Genomic DNA, 19,931 nt, shown 5'->3' on the forward strand with positions numbered 1-19,931 from the left:
CATCTCTATGGGGGAAATCGGATGGGAATGGACCGTCGGTCCGTTTTCATCCGATCCCATCTGATTCGATCCGCTGGACGGATGGAAAATAGGGTTTCCATCCGTCCAGATTTGACGGATCGGATCGGGTGTCAGCGGACATGTCTCCGCTGACATCCGATCCCCCATAGAGATGCATGGGGGGGGGGGACCGTTCAGATCCGCCAAAAAAACGGACAGGCGGATCTGAACGGTCCGCCTGTGTGAAAGGGGCCTAAAACTTTGGCAAACAAACCTGGAAGCTGATTGGTTACTATGCAGAGCTGCACCAGAGTTTGCACTCTCCAGTTTTAGTAAATCGACTCCATATTTGTGTCCATAGCAGATGTACAATAGACACAATAAGCCACCTACAGCGATGTAATCCTTTTTGCAGCAATGTGTTCTGTTATTAAAATCATGCTGTGTTTTCTTTCTAGGATTTTTTAGCCATTGTGTTAAATATTTTTATTTCTAAAAGCCCTAAAGCCGGCCATATATGAAGCAATTTTCTTAATTTCTTCATCCTAGGGTTGCTGCATTGTGTTCGGACAGGGTGAGGTTTACTTGCCATCAGAATACAATGTTCACCATTGGCAGCTATAGCCGCCGGCAGTGATTGAACAACAAAAACACCTGCCAGGCTGGTTGTACTAAAGTCTATCAATGAATCAATTTCAGTACAACCAGCCTGCCCATAAATGGATCAAAATGCAGCCAAGCCCTGCTAAACCGGCCAACTTTCGATCCATCTATGACCGTCTAAATCTCCCTTTCCTCTGGAGCCCACGCAAAGGAAAACGGTTGGTGGATGGCAAAAGCATGGCTCAACTGTGAATTTGTGCCCCCCACCCGCCCCACCCAAACTGCTCATTTTAAATTAAGCCTTAGACCCCTTTCACACGGGCGATCTGATCCGATCCGCCTGTCAGTTTTTCAGGCGGACCTGATCGGATGCTCCATGCATCCCTATGGGGCAGCGGGTGTCAGCGGAGACATGTCTATCCGATTCTGACCGTGAAATCCGGATGGATGGAAACCCTATTTTTCATCTGTCTGGAGGATTGGATCGGATGGGATCGGATGAGAACGGACAGGTGGTCTGTTCTCATCCGATCTCCCCATAGAGGAGAGCGGGGATCTCACAGCTCCGTTTCTGCACACAGAGCAGAGATGGAGCTGTCATCCTCCTGCTCAGCGAGGATCGGTGGATCGATCCCCCCACTGAGCAGAACGGACTCCGCTGGGCGCACCGTCCTAGTGAAAAAGCCCTTACAGTGCCTTTAAAGTACACCCACTATACATACCTAACCAAGGCAGACATTCTGTTGGTTGATTTTGAACAAACATTCAGCCAGTGAATTCCCTGGGAACCAGTTATCTTTGTGGAGTGAAGCATTTCTTGTGCCTTATAGGATAACCAGTGCTGGGCGAAATGCCTGCACTACTATTGCTGACTTCTGATGAAAATGCTGGTTCCCTGGCTGCCTCTAGGTTTTACAGTCTAATTCCAGAATTTTTAAAGTAGAACTAAAGGTATTTCTTTTTTATTTTGGATTCAGTAAGGCAGGGTTATAACCCCTATCCGTTTTTTTTTTTTTTATTGCCATGGGGCAGACTTCCTGTCACTTCCTGTAACATTAGCCAAACAGGAAGTGGGAGGGAACTCCTCATGGTCACCAGAACTAGTTTCCCCATTGGAAGATGTATATACATATTCTGGGGACAACCAAAATTTGGTGATTTTCTTTCACATTTGATGATAACAGTAAACAGGGCAAATAGAGAGGGTGAATCTCCTAACAGGGGCACATATAGCAATAGATAAAAAACTGACAGGGGTTCCAATCCCTCTCACTGTCCACTAAACAAAAAAAAAAAGTTTTGCCTTTAGTTCTACTTTTCTAGAGTTACACATTTTGTCAGGTTTTTGTTTGTCTGTGACCCCTTTAGGAGCCTGTCCTTCATTTCCTGCCCCTGAGACATTCATTTAAAGCGGTAGTATCCCGCTTTTTGACACTTTTACCTACAGGTAAGCCTATAATAAGGCTTACCTGTAGGTACAAATAATATCTCCTAAACCGGCACCGTTTAGGAGATATTTACAGTGCATGCAGCCGCTCGCGCGAGCGGCGCATGCGCTCTGAAGGTCCGGGGGACCTTCAATTAAGTTGCCGGGAGCTTGCCGGAAAAATCACTCCCGCGCGCATGCGCGGGAGTGACGTCATCGCGGCTCCGGCCAATCATCGCGCCGGAGCCGTCTCTTCCGGCCAATCAGCGCGCCGGAGCCGCCGAACCCGGAAGAGACGACGAGGGACCATGGCAGCGCCCGCAGCGATGTCCGGGGGTCCGTGTCGGGGCTTCGTTTTAAGGTAAGTTACACATAATGGGCTAGTATGCGATGCATACTAGCTCATTATGCCTTTATCTTGCAGGTTTTTTATTTTTTATTTTTTTTTTTTATTGAGTTTACAACCGCTTTAAGAAATGGGGAGAGCGTTGTCACCAGGACAGGAAGCACAGGCAATCAAGCTAATGTTTTACTCCTATCTCACTAAACATGCGCTTTTGTCTGAGTTTCCATCATTTCCTGTACAGCCAGTTGGGGGAATTCTCTACAGAAGGGACATAGATGGCAAACGCACCAACATTTTCCTTCTCTGCAAGACAAAATAAAACGTTTGGATTTGAGCTTTAAAGCTGAACCCTTCAGTCTTGCACAGTTGTACAGTCTCCTCTCCTGTACTGAAAGGGCTTACTCTGATTTCACTGCACACTGTAAGCTTCTCATAGTGTGTATAAGAAGGGGAGTCAAACAGAGCCTGCCTCATTTCCTGTATTATCTAATGCCCCGTACACACGTGCAGATTATCTGAAGACTTTTGTCTTCAGATTTACCTTTTCTATGTAGTGCAAGGGCCTGCCGGATTGCATACAAATTGAAAGTGTTTAGGTTTGACCTCATATTATATGGTTTTGGTAAGTCTGCAGACAAAAGTCTGCAGATAATCTGCACGTGTGTACGGGGCATTACCCTTTCCTCCTCGGCTTGACTGCCCCTGCCCGCCCCTTTCATTCATTGGATTTTAGTTCCTTCAATCATGGAGGCTTGGCATCACATGTGGGTGGTCTGCATGGATGTGAAGACTGCCTAGAACACCCACTCCTCCAGACTGCCACCTGTTCATGAAGGCATTTAAACAAACCCAGGAAGATTTTAATTAAAGAGGTTGTAAACCCACTTTCTCTTACGTCCTCCGACAGTCGCCGCCTCTTCATATTCGTCACATATGGGGTATTAGACTTTGCTCCGAAGGAGTAGCTAGGCAACAGAATATGTTAACATTAAAGCTTTTAACATATCCCACCCTCAAGGGGTGGTCCCCTCAGTCAATACCCTCCTACTTCCTGCAACCATATCTCAGTTTTAATGTCTAGCTTGCCAGGAGTGGCTGGCTTTTTCTGTGCTGGGGCTTTCTGCCCCAGACTCTTTCTTCTTTTTGAAATTTTGTTTGAGTTTTCTCTCTACCTTTACTTAGCTGTTATTTTTGTCAGCGTTAGTTAGTTCTTCTGATGAAGAGGATCATGCGGGCTGGGTCTCGGGCTGATCCCCCTGGTCGCAGGTCGTGGGTCAGTGGCTTCCCAGCCTGCCATCGAGCGTTCAGCCAGGTAACGCTCCTGGCACAGTGAACGACCCATCCCTGTTCGGTGCAGGGATGATTGGTGAGGTGGCTACCTCACTGGACGCTGTGCGGTTTCTTAACCCCCATTTTGTGCGTCTTGAATTGCGACTCTCCCTGCCTCATGTGCAGCGGCTTGTTCGCCTGTGCGGGTCCCCCACGCCATGTGAGGTAAGTGTATTTATGTGGGGACCTGTCTGTCTGGGGGGGTGTCAGTCTGGGACTGTGTAACCTGCCTCTATTCACACTGCTTGTCTCCCTATCTCTCGGCTGCATGCTGTGGGCTGCAAGGGGGGGGGGGGGGAGCTGTGTGACACTGTGTGTGTCAGTCTGATCAGTGTGTGAAGCTGTGTGCTGTGGGGCATGTTTTTTTGGCATGTTTGGGCATATACAGCGATCGCTGCGGCGATCTGACATGTATTCTTATACAGGGATGTCATGTGTGCTTTACTGCACTGTGGAGCGGCGGTTTCGGCGCCAAACGGCGCCATTTTGCCTACACTCGCTCCGGCCGCATGTTTTACATGCATGGCGGCCATTTTCTTGTAGCCTCCATAGGCTTTCATAGAGCGCCCTGGCAGCATCACTTCCTCTTTCCAGGAACACCGATCGAGGCAGCAGCAGCGGCGAGGGTCTCCTCAGGTTTTATCCTTCTGTTCTTGCTATCCATTGCCTGTGTTCAGTTTGCATATTCCCTGTGGGGGTCTCATTGTGCTTGAGTGTGGTGCGGTGGGCTGCGCTTGCCGCGCTTGCTTAAAGGGGCAGTTAACCCTTTATTGTACAGCATTACAGGGGCAATGGATTCTCAGGAGGGCAAATTTCCTACCGCCTTGGTGGAAAGCCAGGGGACCGCTGTTTCCCCCCCAGGGGGGGATTTAGCCACTATTGTGGCTGGCCTTGCTGCTCAGGTACAGATGCTGATGGCTGCTCAATCTACTAAAAGGCCCAGAGTTGTGCTTTCCTCTGATTCTGAGGGTGAAGGTGATGGGGCTGTTATGGTGGGGGCCTCCTTATTGGGGTCCCGCTCCTCCCTAGATCTAGTGGGGTCCGAGGTGGAGACTGATGTTGAGGGGGTTGATAATTCTCCCCCTGGCTCGCCTGAAGAGCTTGCAATCATGGATGAGTTGATTGCTTCCATAAAGCAAACGCTGCGTTTGCAGGATGAAGTGTGTCCTCCCACCGCCTTGGCGGCTTATGGGACGCAGAGAAAACGCAGGACGCCGCAGGTTTTTCCCTGCAATGATGATTTTCAGCGCGCTGTTAAGGAACAATGGCGCAATCTGCGCAAACCTTTTGCTGTACCAAGTAGATTTAAGCTGCGTTATCCTTTCTCCCCTTCCACTGATGAAAGGTGGTGTGTGCCTCCCCCAGTGGATCACGCAATTGCGGTTTTAAACAAAGCCACTGCGATTCCTGCAGAGGATTCCCCTGTGTTCCGTGATGCCACGGATAGGAGATTGGAGTCTCTTGCCCGTCATACTTATTCTGTTACGGGTTCTATGCTTAAGGCTCTGTTTGCTTCTCTCATGGCGGCCCAGGCGATCGCAAGTTGGACGCAGATGCTTAGGCGCGTCCTAGTGGCCGATTCGGCCTCGCCGGCGACCCTGGATATGGTGGATCAAATCCACCAGGGTGTCATGTATCTGTGTGATGCGGACCTGGACCTGGTTCCGTTAGCTGCACGCGTGCACAGCGTGGCGGTGTTGTCTCGCCGCCTGGTTTGGTTAAAATGTTGGTCGGTGGACCAGTCTTCACGTAAGACCTTAGTCAATCTACCTTATGATGGGTCTCGCCTTTTTGGGGAGTCCTTGGATGTGTTGATTAAGGGGATCACCGGGGGTAAGAGCACTCTCTTGCCCCATTTCCCCAAGGCTAAGGGGGCTTCTGGGAAGAAGCATGCTAATTTTCGGCCCCCTCAGGGGTCCTTTCGTGCCTTTCGGCCGCACTACAAGGGCAAGCCGTTCAAAGGTCAAGGCTCTCAGAAGAAGCCCTGGTCTGGGAAACAGAAGTCCGGCCAATCCGGATCTGCAGCCCATAACAGTTCGGCCTGAAGGGGCGCCCTCACCCAGTTTTGGGGTGGGGGGACGCTTGCTCGGTTTTCTTCAACCCTGGTTGGCCCGTGTGCGGGACAGATGGGTTCAGGAGATCGTTCGATCTGGTTACAAGATCGAGTTTCTCTCTCGGCCGGAGAGCAGATTTTTTCCCTCAAATTTTCAACTGTCTCCAGAGCGTTTGCGGGACCTGCACCTGGCGGTGCGGGACCTGAGGGCTCAGGGAGTGGTGGTTCCGGTGCCTCATCGGGACAGATTTCGGGGGTTTTATTCCAATCTGTTCACCGTGCCCAGAAAGGAGGGCAAGGTTCGTCCAATTCTGGACTTGAAGGCTCTGAACCGCTCTGTGCGGGTTCGCAAGTTCCGCATGGAATCCCTGCGGTCGGTGGTGGCTGCCCTGGTTCCGGGGGAATTCATGGCCTCCATCGATTTGAAGGATGCGTATCTTCACATCCCCATTTTCGAGGGTCACCAGAGGTTCCTTCGATTTGCCATTGCGGAGGATCACTACCAGTTCGTGGCTTTGCCTTTTGGTCTCGCCTCGGCTCCGCGGGTCTTCACCAAGGTGCTTGCACCGGTTCTGGCATTATTGAGGGCCCAGGGCATTTCTGTCCTGGGGTATCTGGACGACATTCTGGTTCGGTCTGCGACCAGCCAGGGTCTGGAGAAGGACCTGTCTGTCACGATGCAAACTCTACAGGAGTTTGGTTGGACGATAAATTTTCCAAAGTCGACACTGAGTCCGTCGGTTCGTCTTCCCTACCTGGGAATGATTCTGGACTCGGTGCAGGCGAAGGTCTTCCTGCCGGAAGACAAACTCAGAACTCTTCAGGAGGAAGTCAGGTCCCTCAGGGACGTTCCGCACTCGTCTCTGCGGACGTGCATGAGATGTCTGGGATTGATGGTCTCGGCCTTCGAGGCGATTCCCTTCGCCCAGTTTCACACGCGGGGTCTCCAAGCGGAGATCCTGTCCAGGTGGGACGGGCGACCTCAATCTCTGGATCTTCAAATCTCGTTGAGTCATCGCACCAGAAGAGACCTTCTGTGGTGGCTCCAGTCCCCGATGGTGTCCGGGGGCAAGTCGTTTCGTCCTGTCTCGTGGACGGTGATCACCACGGATGCCAGCCTGTCGGGCTGGGGTGGTGTTCTGGGCGTTCTGTCCGCCCAGGGAACTTGGTCGGAGGGGGAGTCTTCCCTTCCGATCAACATTCTGGAATTGCGTGCGATAAGTCTCTGTCTTCATCGCTGGACGGACCGGCTGCAGGGCTGCCCGGTTCGGGTGCAGACGGACAATGCCACGGCGGTGGCCTACATCAACCACCAAGGGGGCACCAGGAGTGCCCGAGCGGCTCGAGAAGTGACCGACATTCTGACTTGGGCCGAGACTCATGTCCCGGCGATAACGGCGGTGCACATTCCGGGGGTGGAGAACTGGCAGGCGGACTATCTGAGTCGCCAGACCCTGGATCAGGGGGAATGGTCTCTCCACCCGGCTGTCTTCCAGATGTTGTGTGCGAAGTGGGGTCTTCCGGATGTGGACCTGTTCGCGTCTCGTCTCAACAACAAGGTGAAAAGGTTCGTGGCAAGGACGCGCGACCCTCGGGCAGACGCGTCGGACGCGTTAGTGGCCCCGTGGCATCAGTACAGGCTGATGTATGCGTTTCCACCGATTCAGTTGCTGTTCAGGTTCCTTCGCAGGTTACACTCGGAACGCAGCACGGTGATTCTTGTGGCACCGGACTGGCCTCGCCGGTCCTGGTACGCAGACCTCGTGAATCTGGCGGTCGACGCCCCGTGGCGTCTGCCTCTTCGAGACGATCTACTGTCTCAAGGACAGATATACCATCCTGCTTTACAGTCGCTGGCTTTGACGGCCTGGCTGTTGAGATCGAGGTCCTGAAGGAGAAGGGTCTCTCTCCGGAGGTCGTTCATACTTTGATCAACGTGAGGAAGTCTTCCTCGGGGAAGGTTTATTACCGTACTTGGAAGGCCTATTTTGCCTGGTGTGAGTCCAGGGGGTTTTCACCCCGCACGTACTCGGTTTCCCGTGTACTGTCTTTCCTTCAAACGGGAGTTGATCAGCGTTTGGCGCTGGCTACGATAAAGGGTCAGGTCTCTGCACTGGCCGTTCTGTTTCAACGTCCCGTGGCTTCCAACTCTTTGGTTGGCACCTTTGTTCAGGGTGTGAGGCATCTGGTCCCTCCTAGGAGGGATCCTTTGCCCCCTTGGGACTTGAATCTCGTTCTGTCTGTGTTGCAACGTGCTCCTTTTGAACAGATCAGGGAGATCTCGTTGTCTATGTTGTCCAAAAAGGTCGCCTTTTTGGTGACGATCACTTCGGCTCGCAGAGTGTCGGAGCTGGCAGCCTTGTCCTGCAAGTCTCCGTACCTGGTTGTTCATTTGGATAAGGTGGTCTTGCGACCTAATCCTTCTTTTCTTCCGAAACGAGTTTCGGAATTCCATCTTAACGAGGATATTGTCTTGCCTTCGCTGTGCGCGAAGCCTAAACATCCAAAGGAGGTGAGACTACATTCTTTGGATGTTGTTCGGGCGATTAGGGTTTACCTTAAATCGACTGAGTCTTTTCGAAAGACGGACTCCTTGTTTGTTCTTCCAGAGGGTCCTCGGAAGGGCATGGCGGCTTCGGCCTCTACCATTGCCAAATGGATCAGGCAGACCATTGAACAGGCCTATGCTTTGCAGGGGAAGGTTCCCCCTGTGCCTGTGAAGGCGCACTCTACTAGATCTTTGAGTACGTCTTGGGCCTGTCGTCATGGGGCTTCTGTAGCCCAGGTGTGTAAGGCGGCGACCTGGTCGACCGTACACACGTTCACAAGATTCTACAAAGTAGATGTTCAGGCATCGGCGGATGCTTCCTTTGGCCGCAAGGTTCTTAGTGCGGCAATTTCCTAGGGTCCCTTGTTGGGGACCTCTGGCTGTTGGGATATGTTTTACATTCCCTGGTTTTTTGTCTTTTCCTGGGTTGTTGCTCCTGTTGAGCACTTGTTTTTTCCTGTTGCCCAGCTGGTTTCCTTCCTTTGGTAAGGTTCCTTTCTTTGATGCGGAGACTGCGTTGCCTTTTCGGCGCGGATGCGTTTCCCACCCCTCATGTTTGCACTGCTTTGGGACGTCCCCATATGTGACGAATATGAAGAGGTGGCGACTGTCGGAGGACGTAAGAGAAAACGGAATTTTTGTAAAATCTTACCTGTAAAATTCCTTTCTCTGAGTCCTCCGACAGTCGCCGCCCCCGCCCCTCTTTTGGGGTTTGGTTGTATACTCTACTGCTATTCCACTAAAACTGAGATATGGTTGCAGGAAGTAGGAGGGTATTGACTGAGGGGACCACCCCTTGAGGGTGGGATATGTTAAAAGCTTTAATGTTAACATATTCTGTTGCCTAGCTACTCCTTCGGAGCAAAGTCTAATACCCCATATGTGACGAATATGAAGAGGCGGCGACTGTCGGAGGACTCAGAGAAAGGAATTTTACAGGTAAGATTTTACAAAAATTCCGTTTTTATGACTTTTACCTATAGATCAGCCTTTATTGAGGCTTACCTATAGGTATTGTAAATATTAGGGATTGACCAATTATCAGCAAAGCTGATATATCGAGGGCCGATCTGCACTTGTGCTTGTACCGGAGTGATGCCTGCAGCTAGAGAAGCCGCTCGGCTGTCATTACAAGGAGTGGGAGGGGACGCCCCCTCCCGCCGCCTTCCGCGGCTCGCCTGGGCCTCCCGTCCCACTGGGAGACCCGGGCAACAAGCCTACACAGCCGCCGAAAAGAAGACCCGATCAAAGCCACATTCGGCTTTGACCGGGTCTCCATGTAAAAACCCGGAAGTGATGTCATTACATCACTTCCGGGGACTCTGCGCCAAATTCAAAAAAATTACAGCATTCAAAATAGCCAAACTTGGCGTTTTGAATGCTTTTAAGTGCAGAGGAGGGGTTTGGGGTCTTTTAGACCCCCAGATCCCTCCACAAAAGTACCTGTCAAAAAAAAAATTTTAATGTACGAAAATATCGGCCAATACCAATATGCGATGACCAAAATATCGGTATTGGCAATAAAAAAACGATATCGATCGATCACTAGTAAATATCTCCTAAACTTGCACGCTATAGGAGATATTTACATTGCATGCAGCCGACTACGTCATTCAGCGCATGCACTCTGAAGAAACGGCCGCTCGTGCCATTTCTTCAGAGCCCTGTGCCGTAATCGGCGGCTCCCGCGCGCATGATGTCACGCGGCTCCGACCAGTAATGCAGCCTGAGCCCGCAGACCCGGAAGGAAGATGGTTGTGCCCGGCAAAGCGGACTTTGTTGCAGGTAAGTGTCACATAATCTGATAGTATGTGATGCATACTAGCACATTATGCATTTACTTTGCAGGGAAAAAGAAAAAAAAAAGGAAGAGTTCACTTCCTCTTTAAACATTTCTTTAGCAAGTTGAAAGACATGGTGGTGGGGAGCAACCAGGATTATTCGTTTTCCCATTTTCTGAGTCACAAACCTGGAAATATTTATCTAGTGGAGTCAAGCACCTGATCTATATACTTGTGCCAGGTCAGTGACTCCAATACTACTGAAGATATTGGATCAGGTTAACAAGCCAGGTAACAAGCATTCCTCAATGACCTAAGCAGTAGTAGCTCAGGTATTTCTCTCACACCAATTCCTTGTGTTAAATTGCTTCCTCTTCTGTCGATCACACAGAATGGCTGCTTCCATTGTGTGTGAGACAGGTACTCTTTACCAGGTTTGAATTGTCTAGATTGTAAAAGACATGAAAGTGCCTTTCTATTGTATTGCTTTGTCAGCCTCCGTACGAATAAAGTATTTTTTTTCTAATCATACACGCTCAGGTGCCTTTTATGTAAAGTGTGAATACTGCTTACCCCAATATTTCATATTCCTGATATGTGTCTGCTGTACCATGTACTTGTATGAGAAAGTATCCTGTTCTCATTGTATTGCTTCTATTGTGTGAAAACCCTGGTGTTCCTGACAGTCCCTCTGCTTTCCTATCAAAATCTGACCACACTAAGCAGGAGAGCACACCGTGGTCAATTCTCTAGCTGTGCTGGGAACTCAGTGTAATGATCAGACTTGTCCTGACACGTCCCCGCTGCACCACCATTCACTGGGAAGCTCTGTGTGCTGCTGCTTCTCCTCCCCCAGCTCTTATGCAGCTGAAAACAGAGGGAACGTGACCACTTGAAAAAAGGGAAAAAAGGTATTTATAATATTTTTTTTATATCTATGGAAAAATGTTTTGGCTTTCATTTCTATTTTAAACTAAATGGGTTGTTTTACAAGATGATCATTTACAATCACTTTAAACAGTACAGTGTGCATGCAGGACACAATCACTGGTACAACTAAAGGCAAAACTTATTTTTTTCATTTTGGATAGAGTATGGTAGGGTTATAACCCCTGTCAGTAGTTTTCTTTTGCCATCTTTGTACCCCTGGAGAGATTTCCCTTCACTTTTCTGTCCTATAACTAAAACAGGAAGTGAGAGGAAATACCTCCATAAGTGAGAGAAATCCCTAGTTGCCCCCAGAACTTGTTTCTTCATTGGAAGATTTTCCCTCTATTCTGGTGACCACTCAAAATTTGGATTGTTTTCATGTTCGATGATAATGGTCACCAGGACAAGGGTGTATCTCCTTAACAGGAGCACAGATAATAAAAACTGACAGGTTTTTCGAATCCCATTCACTCTATCAAAAAACTAAAAAAAAGTTTTCCCTTTAGGTAAACTTTCATCTTGAGCATATTGGTGCTTCATGCAGTAGGGAAATTGCCCACAAGATGGCAGCACAACTTCCAAAACCTTTTTTTTTTTTTAAATAGAAATTACAATGTAAGTTTAGTGAACACATTTCAAGCTATCTTTTTGCAGTTAAAGTGATTGTAAAGTCTTTTTTTTTTTTCTTAAGCCCCGGAAGATTTTACCCCCTTCCTGACCAGGCCCTATTTTGCGATTCGGCACTGCGTGACTTTAACGTGCGTCGTGCGACGCTGTACCTAAACAAATTTGACGTTCTTTTTTTTCCCACAAACAGAGCTTTCTTTTGGTGGTATTTGATCACCTGTGTGATTTTTTGATCATGCGCTATAAACGAAGAGCGACAATTTTTGCAAAAATAACAATATTTTTCACATTTTTTTTATATGAAATTCCCAAAAAAAAAAAAAAAAAAAAAAGTAAAATCAAAATTTTTTAACATTTTTGGCCAATTTGTTTTCTGCTACATATGTTTGGTAAAAAAAAATCGCAATAAGCGTATTTTTATTGGTTTGCGCAAAAGTTATTGCGTTTACTAAGGGAAAGATTTTTGTCTTTTTTTTTTTTTTTTTAACGAGTAATGACGGCGGTCTGCGATATTTTTTTGCGGGACTGCGCCATTGCGGCGGACAGATCGGACCCTTGACTGACATTTTTGACACTTTTGGGGGTACCAGTGACATTACTACAGTAATCAGTGCTATACATATGCACTGTTACTGTAAAAATGACACTGGCAGGGAAGGGGTTAACTTTATTAGAGAAGGAGGGGCTAAGTGTGTCCCTAGGGGCGTGCTTCTTACTGTGCAGGGATGTGGCTTTTCATGTAACAGCAGAGATCTATGACCCTACATAGCAGGACCGTATGATCTGTGCTGTTACACAGGGGAGAATGACAGGCGGCTTTGTTTACATTAGCCGCCTGCCTTTCTCCCTCTGTAACTGACAATCGCGAGTGACCGGCGGACATCGGGTCCGCCAGTCACTCGCGCGGAGGTGTCCGTGAACGAGCGGGGGCGGGAGTGCACCTCCGGCGGCGGGCGCTCGCCCCCTATTGGCTCACAGGTGAGTGACGTACCCATACGTCACTTTGCCTGCACGGGGCTGACCGCCGCAGTATATGTACTTGCGGCGGTCGGCAAGCGGTTAAATAATGTCATACCTGCTGGTAAAAATGGTTCTGAACAGCAAGGTGCCCCGCCATCGCTTCTGGCAGTACCCCATAGGAAGCCACTTCCTATGGGGTACCACTTGCGGGCTCACTCCTGAGCCACGCTGCCTGAATCCATAGACGTAGACAGTGTGGCTTGGCCTCATCCCTGCTGCCTCTTCCCTGGCATTGATTGACAGCAGCAGGAGCCAATAGCTCCCCTACCACAGCAAAGCCTTTGAGACCAGGAAGTGGGAGGAGAGAGCTACTGCAGATGGGAACAGCGCTGGATCGAGTGATTACTCAGTTAACAACTTAAGCCCCGGAGGATTTGGCTGCTCAAAGACCAGGCCCTATTTTGCGATTCGGTACTGCGTGACTTTTACGGACAATTGCGCGGTCGTGCGACGCTGTACCCAAATTAAATAAAGACAAGAGAACGGTCGCCCAGGCGGGACTTTATATGAGGTTGCCACAATAGTCATGAAGAGTCAAAGAGTAAAATTTATTAGTAGAGTAAAAGCATACAATAGATATAAATGTATAGCCATAAGCATAGTTACAAAACATGTACAGCATGTAGGAAACAATTGACAAAATAACAATATAGCAGCAAATTGCGCATGATGACAGCATTGCAGCATCCGTGTAGCATAGTATTGGGTATATCTGTATTGAAAACTCTACGCGTTTCGTGGGTCTAATATGCCCACTCATCAGGAGTATATAAGTAGATCTGTCTAAAAGTAAATAATAAAATATCAATATTTGCTGTGCGTTTATATTGGCCAACAACTGTGAAGTTTCAACAAATGTATGACCCAAGTGGGGAAACAACACTTACATTGGGCCAAATCAGATTGAGAAATGCTGCCATGAGGTGGGGTGCCAACGTCTGATCCGGGAGCTGAAGAGACAAGAGTACCCACAAGAAAATGGGGAGCCGGGCAAGGAAACATGAGTGATGGAAAATGTGATATGACACTGGCTGAAAAATGCAAGAAATAATATATCAAAGTATTAGAATATGGGCTGTATCACATAGTGAAACATGAAAGTATTCAATGTACAAGGTATGTTCCAGCAGAAACAGTGTCAACATTAGAGAAGAAAAAAAAAAAAAAAAACGAAAGAAAGCACCGAAGAAAAACGCAGATCCCCAGAAAAAGTGCTGATCACAGTGTGACCAATGACCAGGAATAGTGATGAGAAAGCTGTGATGAATAATATAGAGTGAGGTAGGGGAGCTCATATGGTTTCATAACACTGGTTGAGTAAACATAAATAGTGAAGCATAGTATCTCAGGATATTGAAAGTACAAAAAAGTATCAATATAATGAAAATAAAGATGATACAAATAAAAATATATAGTAAAATTGAGACAGGTGTAGGAACCATAGAGTGATGAGCTCACAGGGTGACGCCTGTTCTAAGGACAGCAATGCTGGGAGTAGTGAAAGAGTGAAAGAGTGAGGTGTCTAAAAGAATGGGAGGTGGAGATGGTGAGGGAAGTGGTGGGAATTAGACAAGGTGTGTAATTATGTCCACATAGTAAACCCATTGGAGAGAGAAAATATAGGATATCAGTGCATTAACAGGAGTGCATAAAAGTGGAGTTCCTCACCCGAATATCCACATAGGTTGCATGTAGATCTTGTCCCTAGCGCCATGTGTATGGTAGGACAAACCAAACCTGTTCGTTAACATGGAAAAAGCCAGCACAGGCTGGCAACCATGACCATAGATGTTACAACCATCACCAGCCACCTATATATCGGCGTCATGTTCCTGCTGGTCACATGCACCGCTGCAATTGCGGCGTCTACATGTGCTGGTGATGGTTGTAACATCTATGGTCATGGCTGCCAGCCTGTGCTGGCTTTTTCCATGTTGACAAACAGGTTCGGTTTGTCCTACCATACACATGGCGCTAGGGACAAGATCTACGTGCAACCTATGTGGATATTCGGGTGAGGAACTCCACTTTTATGCACTCCTGTCCATGCACTGATATCCTATATTTTCTCTCTCCAATGGGTTTACTATGTGGACATGATTACACACCTTGTCTAATCCCCACCACTTCCCTCACCATCTCCACCTCCCATTCTTTTAGACACCTCACTCTTTCACTCTTTCACTACTCCCAGCATTGCTGTCCTTAGAACAGGCGTCACCCTGTGAGCTCATTACTCTATGGTTCCTACACCTGTCTCAATTTTACTATATATTTTTATTTGTATCATCTTTATTTTCATTATATTGATACTTTTTTGTACTTTCAATATCCTGAGATACTATGCTTCACTATATTTATGTTTACTCAACCAGTGTTATGAAACCATATGAGCTCACCTACCTCACTCTATATTTTATTCATCACAGCTTTCTCATCACTATTCCTGGTCATTGGTCACACTGTGATCAGCACTTTTTCTGGGGATCTGCGTTTTTCTTCGGTGCTTTCTTTCGTTTTTTTTTTTTTTTTTCTTCTCTAATGTTGACACTGTTTCTGCTGGAACATACCTTGTACATTGAATACTTTCATGTTTCACTATGTGATACAGCCCATATTCTAATACTCTGATATATTATTTCTTGCATTTTCAACCAGTGTCGTATCATCTCTAATTGATCACATTCTCCATCACATATGTTTCCTTGCCTGGCTCCCCATTTTCTTGTGGGTACTCTTGTCTCTTCAGCTCCCGGATCAGACGTTGGCACCCCACCTCATGGCAGCATTTCTCAATCTGATTTGGCCCAATGTAAGTGTTGTTTCCCCACTTGGGTCATACATTTGTTGAAACTTCACAGTTGTTGGCCAATATAAACGCACAGCAAATATTGATATTTTATTATTTACTTTTAGACAGATCTACTTATATACTCCTGATGAGTGGGCATATTAGACCCACGAAACGCGTAGAGTTTTCAATACAGATATACCCAATACTATGCTACACGGATGCTGCAATGCTGTCATCATGCGCAATTTGCTGCTATGTTGTTATTTTGTCAATTGTTTCCTACATGCTGTACATGTTTTGTAACTATGCTTATGGCTATACATTTATATCTATTGTATGCTTTTACTCTACTAATAAATTTTACTATTTGATTCTTCATGACTATTGTGGCAACCTCTTATAAAGTCCCGCCTGGGCGACCGTTCTCTTGTCTTTACAAAATTTTAGGGATGGAGATGTACACAATTGCAAGTGCTAGACCAGTTTTCTTTTACCCAAATTAAATTGGCGTCCTTTTTTTCCCACAAACAGAGCTTTGTTTTGGTGGTATTTGATCACCTGTGCGATTTTTTATTTTTTTTTTATTTTTACTTTTTGCGCTATAAACAAAAAAAAAAGAGTGAGAATTTTGAAAAAATTACAATATTTTTCACATTTTTTATATGAAATTCTCAAAAAAAATTGTAAAAATCAAACTTTTTTTACCATTTTAGGCCAATTTGTTTTCTGCTACATATTTTTGGTAAAAAAAAATCGCAATAAGCGTATTTTGATTGGTTTGCACAAAAGTTATTGCGTTTACTAACTAAGGGAAAGATTTATGTAATTTTTATTGTTTTTTTTTTTTTTAACTAGTAATGGCGGCGATCTGCGAATTTTTTTTATTTTTTGCGGGAATGCGACATTGCAGCAGACAGATTTGACCCCTAACTGACATTTTTGACACTTTTGGGGGGACCAGTGACATTACTACAGTAATCAGTGCTATAAATATGCACTGTTACTGTAAAAATTACACTCGCAGGGAAGGGGTTAACTTTATTGGTGATCAGTGGGTTAAGTGTGTCCCTAGGGGCGTGATTCTAACTGGGGGGGACGTGGCTTGTGATGTAACCACAGAGACATACGATCCTACATAGCAGGATCGCATAGCCTCTGTGCTTACATGACACCTTTTTTTTTTTTTTTTTTTGGGACCAGTGACACATACAGTGATCAGTGCTAAAAATATGCAATGTCACTGTACTAATGACAGTGGCTGGGAAGGGGTTAACATAAGGGGCGATCAAAGGGTTAATTATGTGCCACCTGGTGATTTAGTGTAGTGGGGGAGGTGCTTTCACTAGTGGAAGGTATGGATCCCATGTCCCTGTAAAACTGGCAGAACAGCAATCTGCCTTGTGTAGGAAGTTAGACTGACATTCTGCCTGTGTACTGAACGATCATCGGGTCCGCGGGTCCTACGGTGTAAAATAACAGCAGGAGCGAGCCACACGCGGTGCGCACTTGTGCCCGGTACAGTACCCAAAACTGCAGGATCATGCATATACACATATATATATATATATATATATATATATATATATATATATACTGTGTGTATGTGTGTGTGTGTGTATATATATATATATATATATATATATATATGTGTGTGTGATCATGCGCCATCCTGTAGCAGTAAATGTGCTATAGGGCGGTCGGCAAAGGGTGTAAAAATAGCACAGCTGTGCAGGGCTCTGCCCATATGGCCGCATTAATACTTCATAGTTCTGTGAATACAGGAACTACAAGTACCATCCTCCACCACGGCTGCTGATGGCTTCTAGTTCTCCATAAACCGCGAGGACGTTGGTGAGAGATAGTTCATTGATTCTTCCTGCAATTCGGTAACTGTCTGCTCATATTAAAGGTACAGGCAGACAGCGTACTGAGAGTCTGCAGGATCCCACCCTTGCACCTGCAATCTGCTGAATGCTTTACAGGCTCCAGCATAAACAAATAATGCACGTTTCCCTGCAAAAATATGTGCATTTATTATTATTATTTATTTTTTTATTATAAAATGTGAACTTATCCTTTTAAGAATACTTTTTAGCCACTTCTGGTCATATAGTAAAATGACAGCAGGTGGGATGCACTCTCTTTCTGAGACGACGTCATATGACGGCGCTCCAGAACTGCCACTCTTGCGCACTCGCGGGGGCGCGCAGCGCTGCGATCCCGGCCGCGCCACATTCCTAGGATACGGCGTGACCCTGATCTTGGTAAGGAGCCGATGATGCGGCTCTTTGCCCATTGGATTAGCTGTGTCCAATCACAGCCGGTCACATGTAAACACAGAAATACTGTTTATCGGTTCTCCTCAGCTCACAATGACAGAATGTGTAGCGAGGAGAGCCGATCAGCAGCATCTCCTTGCAGGGGAGACCTGTACAGGTAATTGGTGCCCTGATTACAGCCCCAGCAGTGCCCATCAGTGACACCAATCAGTGCCCATTAGTGATCAGTGCAGCATATTAGTGCCGCTCCATCAGCGCACATCAGCGAAGGAGAAAAATAACTTATTTACAAAATTTATTGACAGAAACTTAAAAAAAAAAAATTTTTTTTTTTTTTATTCATAGTTTTGGTCTTTTTTCGTTTTTGTAGCACAAAATTAAAAACCCAGAAGTGAATAAATACTGCTCTATTTAAGTGAAAAAAATGTTATTGTGGTACAGCATTGCATGACTGCGCAATTGTCATTCAAAGTGTGACAGTGCTGAAAGCTGAAAATTGGCCTGGGCAGGAAGGGAGTAAAAGTGCCCCTTAGAAAAAAAAAAAAAAAAAGTGCCCAGCAGACAAGTAGTTAACCACTTGCCGACCAACCGCCCACCTGCTGCAGATATACTTGGGCAGGCTGGCTCGGGTGCACAAACCGACGTATGTTATATAGCAGAATGTGAAAAATATATATTTTTGTTTTTCAGAATTGTCGCTCTTTTTTTGTTGATAGTGCAAAAAATAAAAATCGCACAGGTGATCAAATACCACCAAAAGAAAGCTCTGTTGGTGGGGAAAAAAAGACATCAATTTTATTGGGGCACAGTGTCGCACGACCACGCAATTGTCCGTTAAATTAACGCAGTGCCGAATCGCAAAAAATGGCCTGGTCATTAAGGGGGTAAAATCTTCCGGTCCAGAAGTGGTTAAATATTTTTTTTATTTTTTTTTACCAGAGTTTAGTGTCACTTTAATGTCATGCTTACACTGTTTAAACACGGATTGAATTGATCCTAGACACAGGAAGAGGGGTGATCTTGCACCCAGGCCCATTGCACTTAGAAAATGTTCCTCTTGGATCACAAGGTGAAAAGAAAGAAAGAAAGCCTAAAATAAGAAAATGCAGCCGCCACATCCAAGGCACAGAAGGCTGCAATATATTACATTTTGTGTTTAATACCGCTCTAAGCAAAGCCTCGTCAGGATAACAAACAGTGTGACAGAAGTAAGAAATTTTCTTCCAATAATCAATAAATCCGTGCAGCGTATTTGTTGTTGATTCAAGTTTTTATTTCTCAGTTCTTTTCAATGGATGGATTTTCCTGGCACATACAAAAATAGAAAAGGCGGCCCCGGAACGCCGCCGTGCGGCCCAGCAATGGCACAGAAAACGTGAAGCTTCCAACAGAAACGTTACAATGCCCGAACAAGCAACTTGTGCCACATTGCCATATAAAAAAGGACGCGTACATAAACATAGGGCAGTCCACTTTTACTTCAGGACGGCGTGATTGTAATTAAAGGAGAACTCCACAACAGGGCGGTCAACAGCAAGGTGGATGCCCTGTCATCAATCTGATCCTTTACGTTCAGCATGCTTAAGAAGCATTTTTATTGTTTTTGCTGCTAAAAAAAAAAAAAAAAATTATAATTTACTTTTCTCTTCTATTTTGCAATTAGGCTACGTTCACATGTGTGCGCAGCGGATCACGGGCAGAATCACCGCGATCCGGAAACCATTGCAAATCGCGGGACGCCTGTGCGATGCCCGTGATTTGCAATGGCACCCCAAACGCTGTGCGATTTCGCCGCGATTTCCAACTGCCGAATCGCGGTAACATCGCGCAAACAGAATCTCAGGACGCATGACGCACAAAAGAAGCTCTTGTACCTTTTTTGAGCGTCATGCGTCCCGCGATTCTGTTTGCGCGATGTTACCGCGATTCGGCAGGCGGAAATCACGGCGACATCGCACAGCGTTTGGGGTGCCATTGCAAATCACGGGCATCGCACAGGCGTCCCGCGATTTGCAATGGTTTCCGGATCGCGGTGATTCTGCCCGTGATCCGCTGCGCCCACATGTGAACGTAGCCTAACCAGAGATGATCCCAGCAGAGGGGGCAGTATTATTATTTACATCACTAATATAATTATTTTTCCGTTGGGAAAAGCAGCAGGGGGGGGGGGGGTGTGGAAAACGGGGATTTAAAGT

General features: G+C 46.5%; 1 protein-coding gene across 1 annotated transcript in view; it reads left to right on the forward strand.

Moving 5' to 3' along the window:
- SLC25A40 (solute carrier family 25 member 40) overlaps positions 1–19,393 on the forward strand; it is a 73,158-nt gene extending 53,765 nt beyond the window's left edge. The window contains exon 11 of the mRNA XM_082258736.1: positions 19,019–19,393. Coding sequence (XP_082114862.1) covers positions 19,019–19,230 — 212 coding nt within the window. The 3' untranslated portion in view covers positions 19,231–19,393. The remainder of the gene's footprint in view (positions 1–19,018) is intronic.
- The last annotated feature ends 538 nt before the right edge of the window (positions 19,394–19,931 follow it).

This window comes from Pelophylax lessonae, assembly GCF_965119305.1.
Source record: "Pelophylax lessonae genome assembly, chromosome: 5".
NCBI classification, from domain to species: Eukaryota; Metazoa; Chordata; class Amphibia; order Anura; family Ranidae; genus Pelophylax; species Pelophylax lessonae.